Source organism: Nuphar pumila, chromosome 14 (genome assembly GCF_984573655.1).
Source record: "Nuphar pumila chromosome 14, dmNupPumi1.hap1.1, whole genome shotgun sequence".
In the NCBI taxonomy this organism is placed as follows: Eukaryota; Viridiplantae; Streptophyta; class Magnoliopsida; order Nymphaeales; family Nymphaeaceae; genus Nuphar; species Nuphar pumila.
In genome coordinates, this window is record NC_143262.1 from 20,090,938 (window position 1) to 20,115,142 (window position 24,205).

Consider the following 24,205-nt stretch of genomic DNA (forward strand, 5'->3'; position numbering starts at 1 on the left):
CCATGCTTAGCATGGACTCCGTACTCCAAAAATAAGAACACTTCCATATTCCTACATTAAAATCATGCTCAGCATGATCTCCGAACTCCAACAAAGCAGTCCTAGATATCAACAACTAAGTGAGTGTGTGAACAATAAAGTGTTGCATTCAATAAATTAAATAACATGTGATACGTTTGCATCACTTACTCACCACGGGTATTTACCGGATTTGCATTGTTTTTGTCATTTACTTACCACAGGTGGCCGAGCACGAGTTGGTTCCGTTGAAAAATCTGCACAAAAACAAAACAAATTAAGTAACAAACTAACTAATCATGAAACAAGATGAAACACTAACTAAAAAAATTAAAACAAATTAAAACAACTCTAACTAATTGAAAGAAGAGAAAAGAAAAATAGTATATATGTTAAGCCAAATCTAACTAGAAGATGCTAATTTAACAAACCAGCTATAACATGTTGAACCAATCGACTAACATAAAGTCATAGACAATTTCTAATCTGAACTACTTAGCAAAGGAATAGTAAATCAATCAATTAGTTTACTAGAAAAGATGTGAACTCCATTTAACCACCACTATCATAAAGAATTCAAATAGCCCTAATCTAACTAACTGATTGTGAGAACATTAAATACCAATCTATCTAAGAAAAATATAATTATAAAAGACTAATAGATTGAAATACTCTAACTAACCAGATTTCAAGAAAACAAATTGAAGTAAAACTAACTACCAGTAGACATTAACAAACTAACAAATTGATAAAAATTTATGAACTACTCTAACTAGATGCCGGAACTGCCTTTCCGGCAGGGAAGGGGGTTAAACCCCCTGCCGGAAAGGCAGTTCCGGCATGGGGGGTCGACCCCCTGCGTTTCCGGCAGAGGGTCGACCCCCTGCCGGAAAGGCAGGGGGTCGACCCCCCCTGCCGGAAACGCAGGGGGTCGACCCCCCTGCCGGAAAGCACGGCAGGGGGTTAAACCCCCTGCCGGAAAGGCAGTTCCGGCATGGGGGGTTGACCCCCTGCCGTGCCTTTACGGCAGGGGGGGTCGACCCCCTGCGTTTCCGGCAGGGGATCGACCCCCCATGCCTTTCCGGCAGGGGGTCGACCCCCCCTGCCGGAAATGCAGGGGGTTAAACCCCCTGCGTTTCCGGCAGGGAAGGGGCGTACAACGTGAAGAAGAAGAAGAAGAAGAAGAAGAAGAAGAAGAAGATTACCTGCGCGTCGCCGGACGGTGGCGGGAGGTTGACGGGGAGCGGCAGCTGGCGAGCGCCGGCTGGCGAGCGGTGGACGGGGAGCGGCGGTGGCCGGACGGTGGCGAGAGCCGGCGGGCGGCGGGAGGGAGCAATACAGCGAAACAGGGAAAAGAGAAAGAGGGATGGGATTAGGGATTTACGCGACATTTAGCGACGACTTAGCGACGACTTAGCGACGGAATGTTTCCGTCGCTAAGCCGTCGCTAAACCAAAATACCAAAAAAGCGACGGAATATATTCTGTCGCTACGCCGTCGCTAATTAGCGACGGATTAACGACGACAGAGTTCCCTCTCTAAATCCATCGCTAAAATGGTGTTCTTGTAATAAAAAGCAGCGACAAAAACATGCAATCGCGAATCCGTCGCTAAGTAGCAACAGATTAGCGATAAAAGTCGTTTCCTCGCTAATCCGTCGCGAATTAGCGACAGATTCTATCTCTAGCTAATCTGTCGCTAAGTAGCGACGGAAAAAATCCGTCGCTAATTTCCGTCGCTAATTAACAATTTTCTTGTAGTGAGAGTTCAACCAGAAGTTGTTTGACCCAAGCCAACTCTGTAGTCATGTTGGTAAGGGCACGATACTCAGCTTCCATGCTAGAGCGAGCAACTGCCTGTTGCTTATGGGAGTTCCAGGAGATCACAGTTATGAGATTTGGTCGAGTGGAAATTGAGGTATTAAATGCAAAATATTCACTTGGCAGTTCTCTAAGTAAATACATAACTATCTCTTTGTTGGGAAGAGGCCACAGTTAGCTGATGAGCAATCAGTTTTGCTCACTAAAAAAAATCATCTACACTGTTATTTTCCTTCTTAAGATCTAGCAACTATCATTTGAGTTGCATAATTTTGGTTTGAGACTGAGCTACATGCGATTTTTTCAAGGATTGTCATACCTAGAATGAGGTCCTTAAACCAACCACTTGACAATGGACCGATTCAGTTAAGGAAGAAATCAACCAACTCAAAAGAAGTTGATATTGCTTGAGCCATTTAACATTTTCATGTTTCAAAATTGTATTTGACTTATATTTGAATCTAACGGGTATGAGTTTAGAACCATCCACATATCCCATGAGACCATACGTGTTGAGAAGGATAATAAATTGAGATTCCCACAAGTAGTTGTCATTTTGACAACTTAGTTGATAAAAAATATTGAAGATTAGACGCAGATGAAATCAAAGAGGACAACAAACACACCCCTTCACTTTTTATCATATCTCTGAGCTTCCTCCATTACAAATTGGACATGGCTCCAACTTGAGATGAACTAGCAAACGAATCACACACTCAACAAGATGACCACAGCCTAATACAACGACAACAAGGAAACCAACAACTGCAGGCAGCGAAGAACGCTGGCACGATGAGAGACCAAACTTGGAGTTGCACGAATATGCTGCAGAGCTGCAGGGTGGTAAAGAACACCACTACTCGATAGGCACGTCCTGATTGAGGGCTATCTGGACGTTGAACACACACAACGATGGTGAAGAACACCACATTGTGTGAAGATAAGCGATGCCTCATTGAAACTCATGCTCTCTAATGTTGGCTATGAAACCCCTCCGCCTATGCCAATTGTTTTACACAAATAGAATCCATTTCTCACAAGAGGATTTCTTGATGATCACAAAGTCTTCTCTTTTGAGAAACTTGTTAGTCTCTTTGTTTCCAAGTTGGTCACCTCTCTTCCTTTCTCTTATCTTTATCAGTTTCATTCTGAGAGGTGTCCTCTTCAAAGTGTGGACCCAATCCATCACGACGTGGATTGGATCTGATCCTCTAACATCCATTGTGGGAATTTTACTCAGCCCTCAACTCAGTGAGAAACCAAAACCTTGTAGAAGAAATATTCAGATCTAATATCTGAATTTAATCAGGATGAATGGGGTTTTGACTTAAACATGCTCAGATTTGGGCCTTTTGAGGATCTCAAATAAGAGGATTTTGGGTGAATTCTGCCTCAAGTCCATAGTCTAAATTTCACCTTCCCTTAGGGAATGGTTTCTATCAAAAAATGTACTTTTTAGAAAAACTCTTTCTCGAGAAAAATTTTCTCTCGTTTGGAAGTGTAGAAAAAAAACCTGTACAGATTTTATACTTGTATCACTTTTCCTACATCTTTCCTACTTTCAAAAGTAGGTCTCTTTGGATTCTCTATTGTTACTTTCCACGTAGGAAACATCTCAGTTTATATTGCCCTTTACTGACCCATCCGACCTAGATTCTCTTCCACGTCATTCACAACTTGCAACCCTGTTTGCTAATGATTCAGTGGACAACTTTACCCTGTATTTTAAATTCTCAAGTAGTTCACTTGAAGCGAAAACATTCCTTTCCGTTCTAGTTGTTCAACAACCCGGGAAAAATGTATCAAATATACTAACAGTTTGACTTCACTAGTTGACTTCAGGTTGGATCTTGTCAGATCCAAATTTGAATCTGAATTCAAATAACAGGTCTGTGCCTAGATCCATATATGAATCACATCTGACGAAGAAAGGTTGAATTCTATCCTGAAATACATGTGGTAATGCTAGATCCGAAAAATTTGGAACAAAAACAAGCTACTTACATGTAAAAGTTTCAACACTACAGGTTAGGATTTTGATTCGGATTGATTCTAGATCCGATTTAAAATACTGATCTCCAAAGTAAATTGAATGAACAGATCCGAATCCGATCTGAACCCACATTCTCATTTGACTTAAGGGACCCAAACCCTAAAAATAACGGGGAGGAGGGGCTTTAGGGCAAGTTGCTTTAATGGTTTTATATCTCTTTTGCGGGTTTCAGTACTTGGGTAGGCTTAGAGAAAATCCCTGGGTCTGGGTTGCTCTTCCAGTTCAAGCGAGAGATCAGAGTTGGCGTACTTCCGGTTCCTGGAGCTTGGTCTAATTCAGGTAGGTTCGTGAGGAAGAAGTTAAAACTGTTCTACGGTGCCATTCGGATCGGATATCCTACCACATCCGATCCGTTTTCGGCCTCAGTCTGTCATATGCCATTTTTCTCAGCGTCAGACAATATTTTCGTAAAACGCGGATCATCAGGCCTCACCTTCTGGAGTCTTCGTGGGCGGAAGGGAAGGGATCCAGAAGAAACGCTTTCCGTCGTATTTTATTCTCTCACCTGTTCGGCCGCTCTTCTTCGCGAACTTTCATTCTCAGCCCAGCCTTTTTCCTTTTCTTCGTAAGCCCTAAATCCCTGCAATCCATTCTCGTTTCTGCTCGTCTGTCTCTCTTTCTCACCCGAGACGCTTCCGTCGGACGACAAAAAATGGCCAAGTACGGTGAGGGGGACAAGAGGTGGATCGTGGAGGAGCGCGCCGACGGCCAGAACGTCCACAACTGGCACTGGGCGGAGAAGGACTGCATGGACTGGTCCAGGAGCCTCCTCTCGATGCTTCTCGAAGGCATCCCCATCCTCACCGGCGGGGGCAATCTCTGGATCCGGACCAAGAAGGTCGAGAAGGTGGAAGGCGAGGCCTACGTTAACATCCGCAAGGGAAAGATCATTCCGGGCTACGAGATCTCCGTCCAGCTCTCCTGGGAGGGCGAGGCCAAGGACTCCGATGGCAACACCCTGCTCAAGGTCGACGGCCTCGTCGATTTCCCCTACATCGCCGACGAGAACGCCGACGAGGATCCGGAGGTCAAGATCAGCATAAAGGACGAGGGCCAGATCGGTATGCGGATCAAGGAGGCGTTCGTCGCCGCCGGCAAGCCCATCTTGCTGGAAAAGGTGAGGCAGTATGTGAACGGGATGAGCGCTGGCGGGCCGGCGAAGGATGAGCTCGAGCTGAAGTCGATGGCGGTGAAGTCCAGGGTACCGACCGCAGCAGCGAAGCCGGCGGAGGAAACCGGAGAGAAGAAGCAGGCATCTAAGAAGGAAGGGTTCGGGACGATTAGCTTGAGCGAGAGCTTCAACTGCAGAGCGAAGGCTGTGTACGAGATACTGATGGACGAGAACAGATGGAAGGGGTTCACGCAGAGCAACGCGAGGATCAGTAGGGAGGTGGGAGGCGAATTCTCGTTGTTCGACGGCTCGATCACGGGAGTTAACGTGGAGTTGCAGGAGGGGAAAAGCATTGTTCAGAAATGGAGGTTTGGTAGTTGGGCCGATGGTCTGTACTCTACGGTACGAAGGCTTGGCGTTGCTCGACATTCATTCGTCGTTATGCTTTTCCATTGCTTTTTTTTTGAATTCTGATGGTTTTGTTTTCTTTCTTTGCGTGTTTTAGGTGAGATTGACATTTGAAGAGCCACAGCCTGGTTTAACGACCATTAAGCTTGTCCAGACTGACGTCCCCGAGGAAGACAGGTCACCCATTTTTTCTTTTATCGTTTCTGCTTCTTCCTCTTGATATTATTTTATTTGGCTTGAAAAGCGATCTCACGTCACACACACACACACACACACACACACACACACACACACACACACACTCACACACGATGGGCAAGGTTAACGTGGTTCTATCCAGGAAGGATCTACGTCCACGGTGAAATGTATTGTCTTTCTCTATCTTTCTACATGTCTACTTGAGATAAGATAGGTTCCTTTAATAGAGTGTCAAATGTTACAGAGTTTGGAGATTTTCAATGTCCTTAATCTTAGGATTTGCACATCTGCTCTTCTTATCATCATTCACATTAGATAAAGTTTGTTATCTATAAGAGTCTTCCTGCAGTTGGCGTCCCATCTCTCTGGAACATTCATTCCATTTGCCTTATCAACGAGAGTTATCTCCTTCGGTGTGTAATCAGTTGAAGGACTGTTCAGTTTGGCTTCTTCCTTAACTTCAAGAGACCTAGATAGCGTGGTCTCTATTTGCAGACTTGAGTATGGATCGGGATCCACAGAGTGGGTCTGGTCTGGATCCACATTTTTCTTAACAGCCCCTTTCAAGCTCAACTGCCTAGGGAGGGTGTTGAGCTTGTCTGGAAGTAGAGAAAATCTGGACGAGGAGAGTGGCTTAGTCATAACATTGGCTAGTTGATCAGCAGAGGAGATCTACTTCACAAGAAGATGGCGCTTGGCCACATGATGAACATTAATATCAATGTGTTTGGTACGATTGTGAAATACTGGATTGGCAGATAAATATGATGCACCGATGTTGTCACACCATAGTGTCAGAGGATTTAAGCTGGCTCTGTGAAGGTATTTTAGCCAAAGGACCTCAGCAGTATTGGAGAGGGACCGATATTCTACTTCTGTGCTAGACTGGGTGACGATGCACTGTTTCCTGGACGACCAAGATATGAGTGAACGTCCTAGAAAGACTGCTAAACCCCTTGTGGACTTATGATTATCAACACTACTTGCCCAGTTTGCATCGGAGAAAGCAGAAATCTGGAAATCGGGGCACTTAGGGAGGAGAATACCATAGTGTAGCGTATGCTTGATGTATCGCAGGATCCTCTTTACAGCAGCCCAATGTACAATAGTCGGCTGGTGAATGAACTGACAAACCTTGTTGACCACAAAGGCTCAGTTAGATCTGGTCAGGGTGAGGTACTGCAAGGCACCCACAACTTGACGATATTGGGTAGGATCAGCCTGTTGATCCTCATCATGAATAAATAGTTTGGTAGAGGCCATTAGGTGTTGTGACTGGTTTGGCGCCAGTCATGTTGGTGGAGATATAACAGTAGATTCAATACCCAAAAAATAATGTAGGGGACCCAAATCTTTGAGAGCAAACCCGTCCTCCAATCTCGCTATGATATGAGTTAAGTAACTTGTAGAGCTGCTAGTGATAATAATATAATCCACATAAATGAGAATATAAACAAAACAATCTTTGTGTAGAACAAACAAAGAGGTATCAACCCGAGAGGTCATAAAACCAATACTGAAAAGGAAAGAATTTAGCCCTTGGTACCAAGCTCGGGGAGCCTGTTTAAGGCCATAAAGAGCCTTATGTAATTGGCACACATGATGAGGATAACGAGTTTCAAAAAAGCCCTGTGGTTGGGTCATGTAGACTTCTTCTGAGAGAATTTCATGAAAAAGGCATTATGAACATCAAATTGCCGTATGGACCATCCAAGAGAAGAGGCAATAGCAAGGATAGACCTAACTGTTGGAGGTTTAACCACCGGATTGAAGGTCTCAAAATAGGCAATGCCTTATTCTTGATTATAGCCTTTGGCCACTAAACAGGCCTTATAGCGTTCCAGGGTGCCATCAACACAACATTTAATCTTAAAAATCCATTTGCACCCTATTGCATCTATGTCCCGTTTTGTAATAAAGCAGTGAACTCGTCTGCCATAACTTGATGCCGGTGACTAACTTCCTAGGCTTGGGAAAAACATGTGGGTTCACCTTCCTGGGTAAGCTCAGTGAGGAAAAGAGTGGATATAGGGTATTGGGTGGCCAAGTAAGTCTTAGGTTTCAAGGAGTCAGTCTGGGATCTAGTGACCATAGGGTGCGAGTGAAGAGCGGGCAAGGCTGGGGGTGGTGAAGGGGAAGGAGAGGAGGCCAGAGTGTTATCTTGGGGCAAGGAGGTGGCTGAGTTTATCATAGGACCGATTGAGAGTGGGGGATTGACCAAGGCGGGTCGGGTCGGGTGGGGTGGGTTCAACCAGAGGCAGGTCGGGTGGTGCAGATTCAACCATGGGCGGGGCAAGTGAGCAAGCTATGGTAGGGAGGTTGATAAGGTGATAAATATAGGTCGGGTGGGGCAGGTGAAGGAGAAGAGGACACAGGCAAACCCAAAAAAGTTTTATAGGAAAAACTTGTCCATCAAACTTCATATTCCTATTGATAATGATTTTCTCAGTCATGGGGTTAAGACAAACATATCCTTTGTGTTGGCTGCTATAGCCTAGAAAAACACATTTTGAAATTGCAATTTATGACGATTACAGGGATGAAGACTTGGATAATAGGCACATCCAAAATTTTGGAAAACTTATAATCAAGGATGATATGAAACAAAATATGAAAGGGAGACTTTTTGTGTACACTGGATGCGAGTCTATTGATAAGGTATATTGCAGTAAGCTTACTTGTCAAAGGCGGCACCTAGGCGGCCTAGGCACAACCTCAACCTTCTGGGTGATACAGTTTGGGCGGTGGGGCCCTATTTTTCTGCCTAGGCACTGCCTAGGTCTTTTGTTTAAGCCATTGACCGTCAACGACTATAAAAGGGGTCCCTTTTCTCTCTTTTATTTGCGCTCTCCTCTCTCTCGTTAGGGCACAAAGAAGAAGAAGAAGAAGAAGAAGAAGAAGAAGAAGAAGAAGAAGAAGAAGAAGAAGAAGAAGAAGAAGAAGAAGAAGGTACCCCTCTCTCTCTCGGACTCTGTGTCTCTCTCTCTCTTTCTCTTTCTTGTTCGGGCTCGGTCTCTCTCTCTCTCTCTCGGTCTCGGGCTCGAGCTCTCTCCACTCTCGGGCTTGGGCTCGGTCTCTCTCGTGAGCTCGAGCTCGGTATCAGTTCAAATTTGATAATTCGAACACATTGTTTGTTATAGTTGTCCTGATGTTTTAATAAATGAATTATCCAATAGTCGATTTGTTGGACGACATATTTTCACTGGTTTTCAATAATTCAGAATTTCTCATGAATGTTTTCATTTATATTTTATTTTATGATTATTTCACTTAAGATTGCATTGACAAAAACCCAAAAATAACAAGAACAACCAAAATCAATGACACATATTGCAATAGAACTTGATGATAAAAATTCAAATTTGTATTTAAATAAGTTCAATCCAAATCATGTTTTTTTAGTAACTAGGCTCTGATAAACACATCTACAAGTGTACATTAAGCAAAAAAAGCTGCAACTACTATCTTTTTGAAGTGGTGAGGGCTATTAGAAGGATAAACTAGTTGGGACCCACCAATTCCTCATCTTATTCTTTTGAACATAAAATGATATACACTAACCTCAAAGTTTAAGTTTCAAATCAACTATTGGATAGTTCATTTATTAAAACATCAGGACAAGAGCTATAACAAACAATTTGTTCGAATTATCGATATTTGTGACTATGGTTGTCATACTATGTAATTCTTGGCTTCTTTTGATTTCTCGTATTGTTGTTCAACTTTTAGTGCATGCATTTAGAACTAATAACGTATGTTGTTCTGAGTTCTTGATATAGTCTTGCAATTCTTCCATGTTTTTTATTATCTTTGCTTGAGTAAGTTAAAAAAAAACAATAATAAATTTATTGATTGACACATCTTCACATTCATCAAGTACTGACCATCTATCTTAAGGATTTTGAGTAAGCTTCTTGCTCTAATGTGTTCTCTTGAAATTTTATATTATCACCTTTAAAGTCATACTATGTTATTCTTAGGCTTTTTGATCTTGGGCTTGGGCTCGAGCTCGGGCTATGAAATTGATGCTTATTTATTTGTTTCTGTAATTTTTTTTATAAAAGCCCAACGACATGTTTAAACTGTTACTTATTATATAATCTATTATATATTTATATATATGTAATATGTGACAATGTCTTTATGTGAAAGGCTGAATTCATATTTTGCGTTTATGTTAATTGTTGCTTATGCTTCTTTTCATTTTGCAAATTTACATGTTCCTTTTTTTTATATTCTTATCATTTTTTAGAACAATGATGGAAGCGACTTCTTTTGCAAGTGCTAGCATGTCCCTTCTAAGTTCAACATTTTCAAATTTGGAAGATATACAGAACTTCAAGCGAGAATCAGGTGATTCAACATGGGAGTAAGCCTATATTAAGGATAAACAAAATCCGAATTCAGTAACGTGCCTTAAATGTAAAATAACTTATAAAGAAGGCATATACAGAATAAAACATCTACTTGGGAATTGAAGAAACATGAAAGTTTGTGAGAAAACAAGTGCATAAATCAAGCAAGTACTTTTTAAATACATGGAAGAATTAAAGAAGAGATATGAAAAAAATAAGAGAGCCAATTAATATATATGAAAGAAGTGAAAGTTTGTTCTCACCTTTCAATTCTGGCGAAGAACATGCTGCAGTTTCGCAGATAGAGGGGCAACCAAGTAGTACATTCAGCTTGAGACCATCACAAGCAAAATGACTTATGAATTTGTACGTCCGAAGTGATCTAGCAGAGAAAGAAAGACAATCAAACAAACCACGTTAGAGAATCACTTCAAAAAGGAAGAAAGGGAAACAATGTGTGAGTAGATTAATAGATGGTTTTATGATGGTAAAATGCCTTTTAATGCAATAAAATTGCCTTTATTTTACAGTATGATTGAAGTTATAGGTCAATTTGGACTAGGGATAACTCCTCCATCGTACCACTAGCTGCGAGAACTGCTTTTGAATAAAGAAATGAAGAAAACAAAGGAGTTCTTGGACCAATACGAAGTGCATTGGTCCAAATATGGATGCAACATAATGTCAGGTGACTGGACTGATACAAAAGGTCTTATTAATTTTTTGGTTAATTGTTCTTTGAGAACAATGTTTTTGAAATCGGTTGATGCATCAAATGAAGTAAAATATGCAAATTTGCTTTCTGCATTGTTGAATGATATTTTGAAGAAGTTGGTGAGGAGAATGTGGTTCAAGTTGTTACCGATAATGCCTCCAACTACGTCAAAGCGGGTAAGTTGTTGTTGGATAAGAGAAGATATTTATTTTTAACTCCTTTTGCTGCACATTGTATAGATTTGATGTCGGAAGATATAGGAAAACTGAAAGAGTTGAATAACATTTTTTAGAAAAGCAAGGAAATTAGTAGTATTCATGTATAAACGTATTCAATTATTGAGTATGACTATGATGAGAACACAAATGGACTTACGTAGGCCTGTAGTGACAAGATTTGCTATTAGATTTTTTACTCTAAAAAGCATATATAATTGCAAAAGGCCTAAGGTTCATATTTATTAGAAATGATTGAGCAAAAAGTAGTTTCTCAAAAATGTGAAGCCATGATTTTGAGTTCAAACTTTTAGAAGGGAGTGAGTCGTGCTCTGAAAACAATAACCCCTTTGATTGATGTGCTTCGATTGGTTGATAACCATGAAAAACTTGCTATGAGTTACATTTACGAGAAAATAGACCATGCAAAGAAACAAATCAAGGTATAAGTTATTTTTTTTAATTCTATTAATTGTAAATTTTGTTTTTAAATTTTAACTTAGCTTTTATAAAGATTATTTTTAATTATTTCACTTAATAGGTAAATTTGTGTAATGATTGAGAAGGATATGACCCTGTTTGGGAGATAATCGATAAAAGATAAATCAATCAATTGCACAAACCTTTGCATGTAACATTTAAATCTGAGTATGAAAATATCGAGTCCAATGAGGAGATAAAGAATGACTTATATGATTGCATCAATCGTCTTGTTCGAAGCGAAGTGGATCGAGATGTACTATTAGACCAACTTATAAGATATAGAACTGCTGGTGGGCCTTTCGGGATAGACTTAGCAAAGAAAAAAAAAAGTACAAAAACCAGGTAAGAAGATTAAATTTTATATACCTTGCTTTACATTATTTTTATAACTTATATATTTTATTTACATCTAATTTGATTTTTTTAGTGGATTGATAGATTTCTTTTGCCATTGGTTGTCCACAGCTCTAGACCTTTGCTGTTCGAGTCTTAGGCCTCACATGCAGTGCGTCTAGTTGCGAACGTAACTGAAGTACTTTTAAAGCGGTAAAATATTACTTACTACTAATTAATAATTACTAAATAATATTTGTCAGTTTGTATATATTTGAACTTTATCTATTTTTTTTTTGCAGATTCATACAAAGAAAATAAATCAAATTTTGCACAAGAAGTTGAATGATTTGGTTTTTGTCCAATATAATTGGAGATTGAAGCGAAGGTATGAGGAACAAATGAACAAATGAGATCTCAACCCCATCGTCTTAAGAGAAGTCGATGATAATGATTTGTGACCAAGTGAAGATGAAGCAATCTTCGAAGATAACATGTCACTTACATGAGATTTTGTTGATTAGGCATCCAGACTATGTCACATGGGTGTGACAGGGGCAAAAACGTAAAAAAAATTTATATATATATATATATATAATTTTGAAGTTTTAACAATTAACATTTAACAATTAACATTGTCATAATATCATTCATGCAATATATTAACCTAAATATCAATAAAATAAGTAAAGCAATTACATAAATCAACCTAAATATCAATCAAATAAGTAAAGTAGAAAAAAACTAAATTACATACCAAAGTATATCCTGATGAAGTAATTGATCTTAATAATTTTCTTCTTCATCATCAAATTCATCATTAAAAGGAATACTGGACTCAGCTAAATCCATGTTTGTTATGTTGAAATCATGCTCTCTCTCAAAGTCACACTCTTCTGGGTTTACATCCCAAAATTTGGATGTTCCTTGTCTGCGTTACAAACCCAATTTGAAAATGTTAAATACAATACAAGTATATTTAAATGAAAAACTAAGAAATAATCAAATAACTAAGAGAGCAAATTACTACCTGTATTCATCATTGGTTCGCGAAAGTAATCGAAGATTTGAATGAACATATACTAAATCCTCCGCACGCTTGCTGGTGAGTTTGTTTCTCTTCATGTTGTGGATTTGAGAATATGTGCTCCAATTTCTTCACAACAAGATGAACTAGCAAATTGCGATAGCAATCTTAATGCAAGACGTTGGAGAAGAGGTGTTTCTGATATAAATGTTGACCACCATGTGATAAGATCTATATTATTCTCTTCTCTCGCGAATAATGCCGGTCCATATAATCTCGAAGATGAAAATTTTCCAAACTTTTGTGTGACTTGATGTAGAAGATATGCTTTCGGAAAAAGTCTTGTGATACACATATTTCTATGTCAGGGGTCTAAATTTGGAGGGACACGACCAATACCACCAGCCCGCCACTTATTTGCATAATATTTTGGATTAAGAGAATGTGTCATGTAATGCAAATGAATGTTGCTCTTATCACTTCTTCTAACTAAAATTGAATGAATATGATTAAAAAATTCTGAATCATCCAATGCAGGATTTTTTCTTCATGCTTGAAAACTATAACTTGTATTTTTTCAATCATATTATCTCACATTTCATAAACTCTGTGAAGCATAGGCTCATCCTTATCAACTTCTCTTAACATTTCCCAAATAGGTTGCGTAAATTGAAGGAAGTATACCACTCTGTCCCAAAACTCACCATCAAGAATGAATTTTTTAATTTCTTGAGCCTTGATATCATCATCAACACGATAGAATGTCTAATTTTCATCAGTCACCATGTTAATCAAAGCATTCTTCACTCTTTTAATCATCTTCACCATCACAATGACGGACACAAAACTTGTTTCAGCGACCTTTAACAATTTCAGGTCAGAATGCCTATTAAATATAGCATTAGCACGATGGTGGTTAACAATAAAATTTCTAATGCTTTTGACATTTCTTTTTAAATCTTCAATCCATGAACATAAAGCATATGCTTGTGAATTTTCTTCTTCTTTGGGGTTGCAGATGCTTTTTAGGGCCAGATTTAAGCTGTGTGCTACACAGAGAGTCCAAAAAATACGAGGGTACTCATTCTTCAAACTCAACGCTGTATTTTTACAAACTGGTGCATTGTCTGTAATGATTTGTACCAGATCACCCACTTCTTTTATGACTTCTATAAACAATCCCTTCAAATACTCTGCATTTTTATATTTCCTAGATGCATCAACTGCTTTTAAGAATATTTGGCCACTAAGCGAACAAACAATGAAATTGATCAGTGGACGCCTTTGAATATCTGTCCATCCATCAGACACAATAGAAACTTCATTTTGCTCCCATGAATATTTTTTAACCTCCAGCAACCTCTCCACATTTGCTCTCCCTTCTGCAAGAAGTGAGGCACATAGCCACTCAAATTACAATTTTCCAGTGATGTTACTAAACCCTTCTAATAAGGATTTCTAGCAGCATTAAATGAGAGTAAACTAGAATAAAAATACCTCCCAACTTTTCTATCCAATTCTTCTCTCTCATATGTATTAAATGTTGTTGGTATCGTTCCTCTACTTCCTACATTGACTTTTTTTTTTCCAGCATCTTCTTTGTGGCTTGCAAATGACACACTAACTGCAGAAGAATCGACCATTGCCTTTCTCTTCTCATATTCTTCTTGTATTTTCTTGTATTGTCTTCGCATTGCCTCATCAACTTTTCTGTAAGCTGAAATGCCATGTCCTGGTATCTTCAACAAATGAGCCTTCACTCTTGTGTAAGACCCAACAAAATCTCTTTCGCAGAGCTTGCATCGAAATCTCTTGTTTCCACCACCTCCTTCTCTAGATTTTGCAAGTTTATCTACATGTACCCATAGTGACCCCACATCATCAATCCCACTACAACTATTAGCAAAACTAGCAGTAGAACTCACATGTTGGGATGGGGATGACGCAAGTCTTTTTCTTTTATTCGTCATTTTTATCCTAAAAACATAAAAAAAAATACATTCAAAATTTCAAATCAATTATACAGACATTATCTTGATATAAAATATATATATATAATCAAGAGCAAGGAGGGGGGATCTGCCCCTCCCCTGCCAAAACCAGGGAGGGACTCAACCCTTCCCCTGAAATAAGAGGGAGCAGGGACGGGGGCTCGACCCCCTCCCCTGCCGAAAACAGAGGGAGCAGGGGGGGCTCAACCCCTCCCCTGCCGACCCAACAAGAGAGCGAGAGGGGGGAGGGGCTCCCCTGTCGACCCAACAAGACAGCGATAGGGGGGGGGGCTCGACCCCTCCCCTGCCAAAAATAGTGAGGGGCTCAGCCCCTCTCCTGCCGAAAACAGAGGGAGCAGGGGAGGGGGGCTCGGCCCCTCCCCTGCCGAAAACAGGGAGGGGCGCGACTCTCCCCTGCCGAAAACAGAGGGAGCAGGGGGGGCTCAGCCCCTCCCCTGCCGACCCAACAAGAGAGCGAGAGGGGGGGGGGGGGGCTCGGCCCCTTCCCTGCCGACCCAACAAGAGAGTGACAAGGGAAGGGGGGGGGGGGGGGGGGGGGCTCGACCCCTCCCCTGCCGACACAAGAAGAGAGCGAGAGAGGGTACGTACCTGCGAAAGGAGAGGAGAAGCCTAGGAGGTGGCGTCAGTAGGAGAGAGCTCGAGCTGAACAGGAGAGGAGAGATTAGGGCAAAAAAAAAATCGCCCTAATCCTCCTTTTTATCGTGTATTTTTTTTAACGTTGAAAAGTGGATGAAAATGACCCTGGGTGCGTTGACCACACCCAGGGTCGTGTTGACCGCACCCGGTGCCGCACCCGCCTCGCGTCGACGCGTGTGCGGCACCGGTTTTGCTGAGTTCCTGTGACATAGCATCCAGAGCGTCAAAGCATAAGGCGGGGCAAGAACGCCTGCTACTAAAGACCTAATAAAGTAAATGTCTGACAAAGGAAAAAAGGTGGTGAGCGTGGAAGAATAAGATGAAGAAACTAACTCTGCAGATGAAACTAAAGTAGAAGAGCAATATATCATTGAAAATTATTCAGATGATGATGTTGGACTTTCAAGTTCATCATCTGAGGATTAAATTCAAGTTGTTATTGTAAAATTATTATAAACTTATTAGGGTTCTTTGACTATTTTAGACTTGAATATACTTAAAGTTAGTTATGTTATTTGTGTGTAGATTTGTTGAATATCTGAATGCCTATATTTTTGTTTAGTGATTAATTGGTTATGTTTTAATTTTTTGTGTAGATTATCTGTTGCATGGTTTGTTTGGTCAATTGTTCTTTGTTTCATTTTTTAACATGATTATCAGTTACATTATTTTACATCTTTATAGTAATTAGATTTATTAATTTGTGTTTTAGGAGGTCGATAGAGGGTGGAGGTCTTGGAGGATGCCTTTCAAGGGATCCTTTATTGAAGTATTGTACATTAGTTGACTTGGAGATGCCTCTCAAAGGAATAGTGAAGTGTAAACTTTTGTGATTTTATAATGCATGGAGGATTGTATAGATTTAAATGTCATGTGATGGGGCATATCAACTCAACTGTTAAATTATGTACACATAGCATTTATTCGGATATTCGTGTTGAACTTTTTACTAGTCTTAGAGAAGATGAGAGAAATACACAAGTACATACAACATTTGTGGGACAAAAGTTGCTAGAGGTGGTCTCTGATTCAAAAGATGAAGATGATCTGCCATGATTATTTCAAACTACTAAACGATGCAATAAACGAAAGAAATCGTTAAATTAAAGTTTGCAATTGAAGAATGAAAATGACTTTTATATATAGACATGTTTCTGAACTCTATGTATAATTAAATGTATTGTGTTGTTAATTGTATTATCTTCATTCTTCAGTAGCAAACTTTATTTCAACGGTTTTCTTCGTTTATGAGATAATGATGGCGGGTCATCTTTATCTAATAAATCAGGGACCAACTTGAGCAATTTTTGTCCCACAAATGTTATATGTACTTGTGCCTTTCTCTCATCATTCTCTAAGACTAGTAAGAAGCTGAACACGAATATTCAAATAAATGTTGTATACATAATTTCACAGTGGAATTGATATGCCCCACAACATGACATTTAAATATATACAATCCTCCATGCATTATAAAATCACTAAAGTTACACTTTACTATTCCTTTGAGAGACATCTCTAAGTCAACTGGTGTACAATATTTCAATAAAGGATCCCTTGTGAGGCATCCTTTAAGACTTCCACCCTCCATTGACGTCTTAGAAAATAAATTAATAAATCTAATCACTACAAAGATATAAAGCAATGTATCTGATAACTATGTTAAAAAATAAAACAAAAAACAATTGAATAAACAAACCCTGCAACTGATAACCTATACAAAAAATTAAAACATAACCAATTAATCACCAAATAAAAATATATGCATACAAATATTCAACAAATCTACACACGCAACATAACTAACTTTAAGTGTATTCAAGTCTAAAATAGTCAAAGAACCCCAATAAGTTTATAATAATAACTTGAATTTAATTCTTAGACGATGAATTTGAAAGTCCATCATCATCATCATCATCTGAATAATCTTCAACGATATATTGCTCTTCTTCTTCAGTTTTATCTGCAGAGTTAGTTTCTTCTTCTTTTTCCACGCTCACCACCTTCTTTCCTTTGTTAGACATTTTCTTTCTTAGGTCTTTAGTAGTAGGCGTTCTTGCCCCGACCCTATGCCTTGATGCTTCAAATGTCTTATCAATAAGATCGCATGTAAGTGACATGTTATCTTCGAAGATTGCCTCATCTTCACTTGGTCACAAATCGTTATCATCGATTTCTCTTAAGATGATGGGGTCGAGATCTCCTTTGTTCGTTCGCTCCTCATACCCTCGCTTCAATCTCTAATTATATTGCACAAAAACCAAATCATTCAACTTCTTGTGCAAAAGTTGGTTTATTTTCTTTGTATGAATCTGCAAAGAAAAAAACATATAAAGTTTAAATATATACAAACTCACAAATACTATTTAGTAATTACTAATTAGTAGTAAGTAATAATTTACCACTTTAAAAGTACTCCAGTTATGTTCACTACTAGATGCACTGCATGTGAGGCCTAAGACTCAAACAACAAAGGTCTGGAGCTGGGGACAACCAATGGCAAAAGAAATCTATTAATCTACTAAAAAAACCAAATTAGATGTAAATAAAATATATAAGTTATAAAAATAATGTAAAGCAAGGTATATGAAATTTAATCTTACCTGGTATTTGCACTTTTCTATTTTTCTTTGTCAAGTCCATCTCGAAAGGCCTATTAACAGTTTTATATCTTATGAGTTGGTTTGCTGTGCATCTCGATCCACTTCGCTTCGAACAAGACGGTTGATGCAATCATAAAAGTCGTTCTTTATCTTTTCATTGGACTCGATATTTTCATACTCATAATATATATGACTAGATTCAAATATAAGCCTGCCACATGCAAAAGTTTGTACCATTGATCACTTAATTTTTTATCGATTATCTCTCGAATATGGCCATATCTTTCTCCATCAATGCACAAATTTATCTATTAAGTAAAATAATTAAAAATAATCATTATAAAAGCTAAGTTAATTTAAAAATAAAATTTACAATTGGTAGAATACAAAAAAATTAACTTATACCTTGATTTATTCCTTTGCACGGTCCATTTTCTCGTAGATGTAACTCATAACAAGCTTTTCATCGCTATCAACCAATGAAAGCACATCAATCAAAGGGACCATTGTTTTCGGACATGAGTCACTCCCTTCTAAAATTTTGAACTCAAATTCATGCTTTCACATCTCTTACCGACTGACGTTTTTGAGAAACTACTTTTTGCCCAATCATCTTCAATAAACACGGACCTTAGGCCTTTTTTGTAATTATATCTGCTTTTTAAAGTAAAAAGTTTAGTAGCAAATCTCGTCACTAGAGGCATATGTAAGTCCCTTTGTGTGTGTGCTCTCATCATACTTAACAATTGAATATGTTTATATATATGAATACTACCAATTGCCTTGCTTTTTAAAAAATGTTCTTCAATTCTTTTAGTTCTCTTATATCTTCCAACATCAAATCTATACAATGTGCAACACACGGAGTTAAAAATAAATGCCTTCTCTTATCCATCAACAACTTACTCGCTTTGACTTAGTTGGTGGCATTATTGGTAACAACTTGAACCACATTCTCCTCCTCAACTTCTTTAACAATATCATTCAACAGTGCATATAGCAAATTTGCATCTTTTACTTCATTTGTTGCATCAACCTATTTCAAAAACATTGTTCCCAAAGGACAATTAACCAAAAAATTAATAAGTGTACGCCTTTTTGTATCAATCCAGCCATCTAACATTATGTTGCATCCATATTTGGACCAATGCACTTCATATTGGTCCAATAACTCCTTTGTTTTATTCATTTCTTTATTCAAAAGTGGTTCTCACAACTCGTGATATGATGGAGGCTTCATCCCTAGTTCAAATTGGCCTTTAGCTTCAATTATACTGTAAAATAAAAGCAATTTTGTTGTATTAAAATGTATTCCACCGTCATAAAACCACCTACTAATGTACTCACACATTGTTTTCATTTCTTTTTTTGGAAGCGATTCTCTAACGTGGTTTGTTTGTTTGCTTGCCTTCTTTTCTCTGCTGGGTCACTTCGGAAGTACAAATCTATAGGTCTTTTTGCCTGTAATGGTCTTAAGCCGAATGTACTATTCAGTTGCCCCTCTATCTGCGAAACTGCAACATGTCCTTCGCTTGAATCGAAAGCTGAAAACAAACATTCACTTCTTTCATATATATTTATTGTCTCTCTTATTTTTTTATCTCTCTTCTTTGATTCCTTCATGTACTTAGAAAGTATTTGCTTGATTTCTACAGTTGTTTCATCACAAGCCTTCATGTTTCTTCCAATCCCTAGTAGATGTTGCTTTATTCTGTATATGTCTTGTTTATAAGTTATTCCACATTTAAGGCACGTTACATAATTAAGATCTTGTTTATCCTTAATATAGTCCCACTTTCATGCTTGATCACTTGATTTTCTCTTGAAGTTTTGCATATCTTCCAAATGTGAAAATGTCAAGCTTGGAGTGGACCCGCTAAAGCCACTTTCATCGTTGTTTTAAAAAATGATAAGAATTAAAAAAAAACATGTGAATTCGCTAAATTAAAAGTAATAAGCATAAGCAACAATTAACATAAATGCAAAATATGAATTCAGCCTTTCACAGAAACACACATTGTCACATATTACATATATATATATAAATATATAATATATGCTTTTGGGCTTTTATAAAAAAAATTCAGAAACAAATAAATAAGCATCAATTTCATAGCCCGAGCCCGAGTTTGAAATCAAAAGAAGCCTAAGAATAACATAGTATGACCATAAAGGTGATAATATAAAATTTTAAGAGAGCACATTAGAGCAAGAAGATTACTCAAAATCCTTAAGACAAATGGTCAGTGCTTGATTAATGTGAAGATGCTTCAATAAATAAATTTATTATTATTTTTTTAACTTAAGCAAAGATAATAAAAAACATGAAAGAATTGCAAGACCATATCAGGAATTCAGAACAACATACGTTATTAGCTCTAAATGCATGCACTAAAAGTTAAACAACAAAAAGAGAAATCAAAAGAAGTCAAGAATTACATAGTAGGACACACATTACAACCATATGATTTAAGCCATAGTCACAAATGTCGATAATTCGAACACATTGTTTGTTATAGTTTTTGTCCTAATGTTTTAATAAATGAATTATCCAATAGTTGTTTTGAAACTTAAACTTTGAGGTTAGTGTATATCATTTTATGTTCAAAAGAATAAGATGAAGAGGAATTGGTGGGTCCCAACCAGTTTATCCTTCTAACAACCCTCACCACTTCAAAAAGATAATAGTTGCAAGTTTTTTTTGCTTAATGTAAACTTGTAGACGTGTTTATCAGAGCCTAGTTACTAAAAAACATGATTTGTATTGAATTTATTTAAATGCAAATTTTAATTTTTATCATCAAGTTCTATTGCAATATGTGTCATTGATTTTGGTTGTTTTTGTTATTTTTGGGTTTTTGTCAATGCTATCTTAAGTGAAATAATTATAAAATAAAATACAAATGAAAATGTTAATGAGAAATTATGAATTATTGACTACCAATTATCTGCTGTGAAAGTACACCATCCAACAAATCAACTATTGGATAATTCATTTATTAAAACATCAGGACAAGAACTATAACAAACAATGTGTTCGAATTATCAAATTTGAACTAAGCCAGAGAGAGAGAGAGAGAGAGAGAGAGAGAGTACCTGTACCTTCTTATTTTTCTTCGTGCCCTAACGAGAGAGAGGAGAGCGCAAATAAAATTTCCCCCTTTTATAATCGTTGACGGTCGTTCAAAAGACCTAGGCTATCGCCTAGGTGGAAAGGTAGGGCCCCACCACCCAAACTGTATTGCCCAGCCGGTAGGCCTAGGCACTGCCTTTGACAACTAAGCTGTTATGGATCTTATAACTTGTTAGCTTAGTGTTATTTATTATTTCACAATTTGCATTTCTTTTATGAGATATGCATGCCGTTCATAGCAGCTCATGGAGACTTAAATGCTTCATATGTGATTTTATGATTGTATTTTGTGCAATTCATCATTGTTTCATGTGATGATTTTTTAAGAAGTTTTTTCTGATTTTTCTTGATTTTTTTGGATTTTTAGATTTTTTTATTAAAAATTTACGATACAATACAATATAGCTTTACTTTGGGCCCGACCGATACAGGTAACAATACGATACTTACAACCTTGCTGATACCATAAATGCGATCTCACATCACACACTCACACGATGGGCAAGATTAACGTGGTTCGATCCAGGAAGGATCTGCGTCCACGGTGAAATGTATTTTCCCTCTGTATCTTTCTACACCTCTACTTGAGATAGAGAGGCTCCTTTAATAGAGTTTCAATTGTTACAGAGTTTGGAGATTTTCGATCTCCTTAATCTTAGGATTTGCACATCTGCTCTTCTTATCATCATTCACATTAGATAACAGTTTGTTATCTATAAGAATCTTCCTGCAGTTGGTGTCCCATCTCTCTGGAACATTCATTCCATTTGCCTTATCAACGAGAGTTATCACCTTCGGTGTGTAATCAGCTGAAGGACTCTTGTTCAGTTTGGCTTCTTCCTTAACTTGCAAGAGACCTAGACAGCGTGGTCTCTATTTGCCGACTTGGGTTTGGATCGGGGTCCACAGAGTGGGACTAGTCTGTATCCACATTTTCCTTAACAGGTGAGTTTTCTTGTGCTTCAATCATTAGGTAAATGCTTTTGTTTCTTTTAGTGGCCCATTCGTTTTAGTTCGATTGCGGTGGTTCTAATTTATGTTTTGGTCTTTTATTTTATTTTATTTCTTGTTTGCGTTTCTTATTTTAAGTTGGACAATGGATTTTTCCTTGTATCTCAATCGATACTAATGCTTCACCGTTTATTTTACATCAATCTTTTATGATGGCATTTCAATGGGACTGAGATGAGATGAATCGATAGTAGCTGCAATGGTTTGTACTTTAATCTGGGTTTTTTAAGTTGTCTTTTGCTGATGTGCGGAGTGGAAAAGATTTGGATGGAATTCATGTTTAATTTCATTTGTTTGTCTCAAAGTTCTGATTACTTAATTGTTGCATGCTCATTATGCAGATATGGAAATGCTACAGTTGTTGAGAATACTGAGAGAGGGTGGAGGGATCTTATCTTTCACAAGATACGTGCTCTTTTTGGCTTCGGAATCTGAAAATCAAATTTGTGCGGATTAATGTTATCATATTCAGTATTTTAAAGACTTTGTTCCCCACAATGACCAGAAACACGTAGTGATATGATAATTTTTGCATGAGGTATTGTTTGAATGCTGTTGAACATGAATTGGGTTGGATCATAGTGAGGCTGCTAATTACGCAAATTATCTTCACTGCCCATGTACTTGAATCTTGTGATGCAAAATTTTATAGATCACTTGATCAAGAAAGATTATGGTAGTGTATGCCTTTGTTTTCATGTTAGCTATGCTTTGTTTTACTATGCAGCACAAATGCAATTTCTGACTGTAAGCATCAGTGTCTGCTTAAGATGGAAAAAAAAGCACATGGGCATGTTTTGCCGATTGATGTTGCTGGGGGAAGTTTGTTGGTTTTCATTACCTTGACATTTAACTTTTTGTCATGGCTTATGAAAAGCTTCTCTCTCTCTTTGGTGGTTCATTTTTCAAACACCTGTTTTGCAAGCTGGAAGCTGGGCACAATTTAGTTCCCTCATCATGGAAGACACTACCAAGGATATTAGATTTTCAACGTGAGTTTCTTTTCTAAAAAAACATATGAACTGGCATAGGTGCTAATGCAAGTGCAGGCGATGCTGCACTTCACTTCGAAAAAACTTAGGGTGCGGGGTGTGGGGAGGGTATATATAAAGTTTTAAATGAGTTATCATTACTAATGAAATAAAACTAATTATCATATCATAAAACAATTATTGTATCATAAATTCATTATGCATAAATTTGTGCAATAAATCAATTTAACTACCAAGTACAAGTCAAGCATATTGCGTACCAATAAAAAAAGCAAGGTAGAAAATAAACAAATTATACTAATAAAACAAAACAAACAATGCATAATTATATACTAAAAGTATATCATATATAATGTATATAATGATGAGGTAATGATTTCTTTGTCAATTTCATTGTAAGAAGGAAGAATTGACTCTGCTAAGCCTATGTTTGCATTGTTGAAATCTTGCTTTTCCTCCAAGTCACACTTATTTGGGTTTACATTTCAAAATTTGGATGATTCTTGTTTGCATTACAATTAAAATTTAAAAATGTCAAATATATTTTTATTTAAATGAAAGAACTATTAAATAGTCAAATAACTAAGGGAGATTAAAAAATAATACTTGTATTCCTCATTTGTTCATGAAAGTAATCGAAGATTTGAATGAACAAAGACTAAATCCTTTGCATGATTGTTCACGAGTTTGTTTTTCTTGATGTTGTGGATTTAGGCACCTGTTATAATTTCTTCCACAATATGATAATGTAGCAGACTGAGATATCAATCTCAATCCAAGATGCTAGAGAAGAGGTGTTTATGATCCATATATTGACCACCATGTGATAACATTTATATCCTCTCTCTATTTTGCTAGTATGCTTTGTGCATATAACCTTTTAAAGCAAAAAATTTCAAACTCTTGCTTGACTTGCTTTAAATCCTAAATTGAAATTCAACTCCAAATTAAAATTAAAATTAAAATAAAAACTGAAATTCAAATAAAATTTGAGACATAAATTTCATCTTTATTTATCAAAAAACTATAAAAAATTCTTAAGTGTTATACATACTAGTTAACCTAAAAACCTGCTTCATATG

General features: G+C 37.6%; 1 protein-coding gene across 1 annotated transcript; it reads left to right on the top strand.

Annotated features, from left to right (window-relative positions):
* The first annotated feature begins 4,335 nt into the window (after positions 1 to 4,335).
* On the top strand, positions 4,336 to 22,815 carry LOC149816577 (uncharacterized). Its single transcript, XM_089987419.1, has 3 exons — positions 4,336 to 5,404; positions 5,508 to 5,587; positions 22,473 to 22,815. The coding sequence occupies exons 1-3, from the start codon at positions 4,544 to 4,546 to the stop codon at positions 22,564 to 22,566; spliced, it is 1,035 nt and encodes a 344-aa protein (XP_089843545.1). The 5' UTR covers positions 4,336 to 4,543; the 3' UTR covers positions 22,567 to 22,815.
* The last annotated feature ends 1,390 nt before the right edge of the window (positions 22,816 to 24,205 follow it).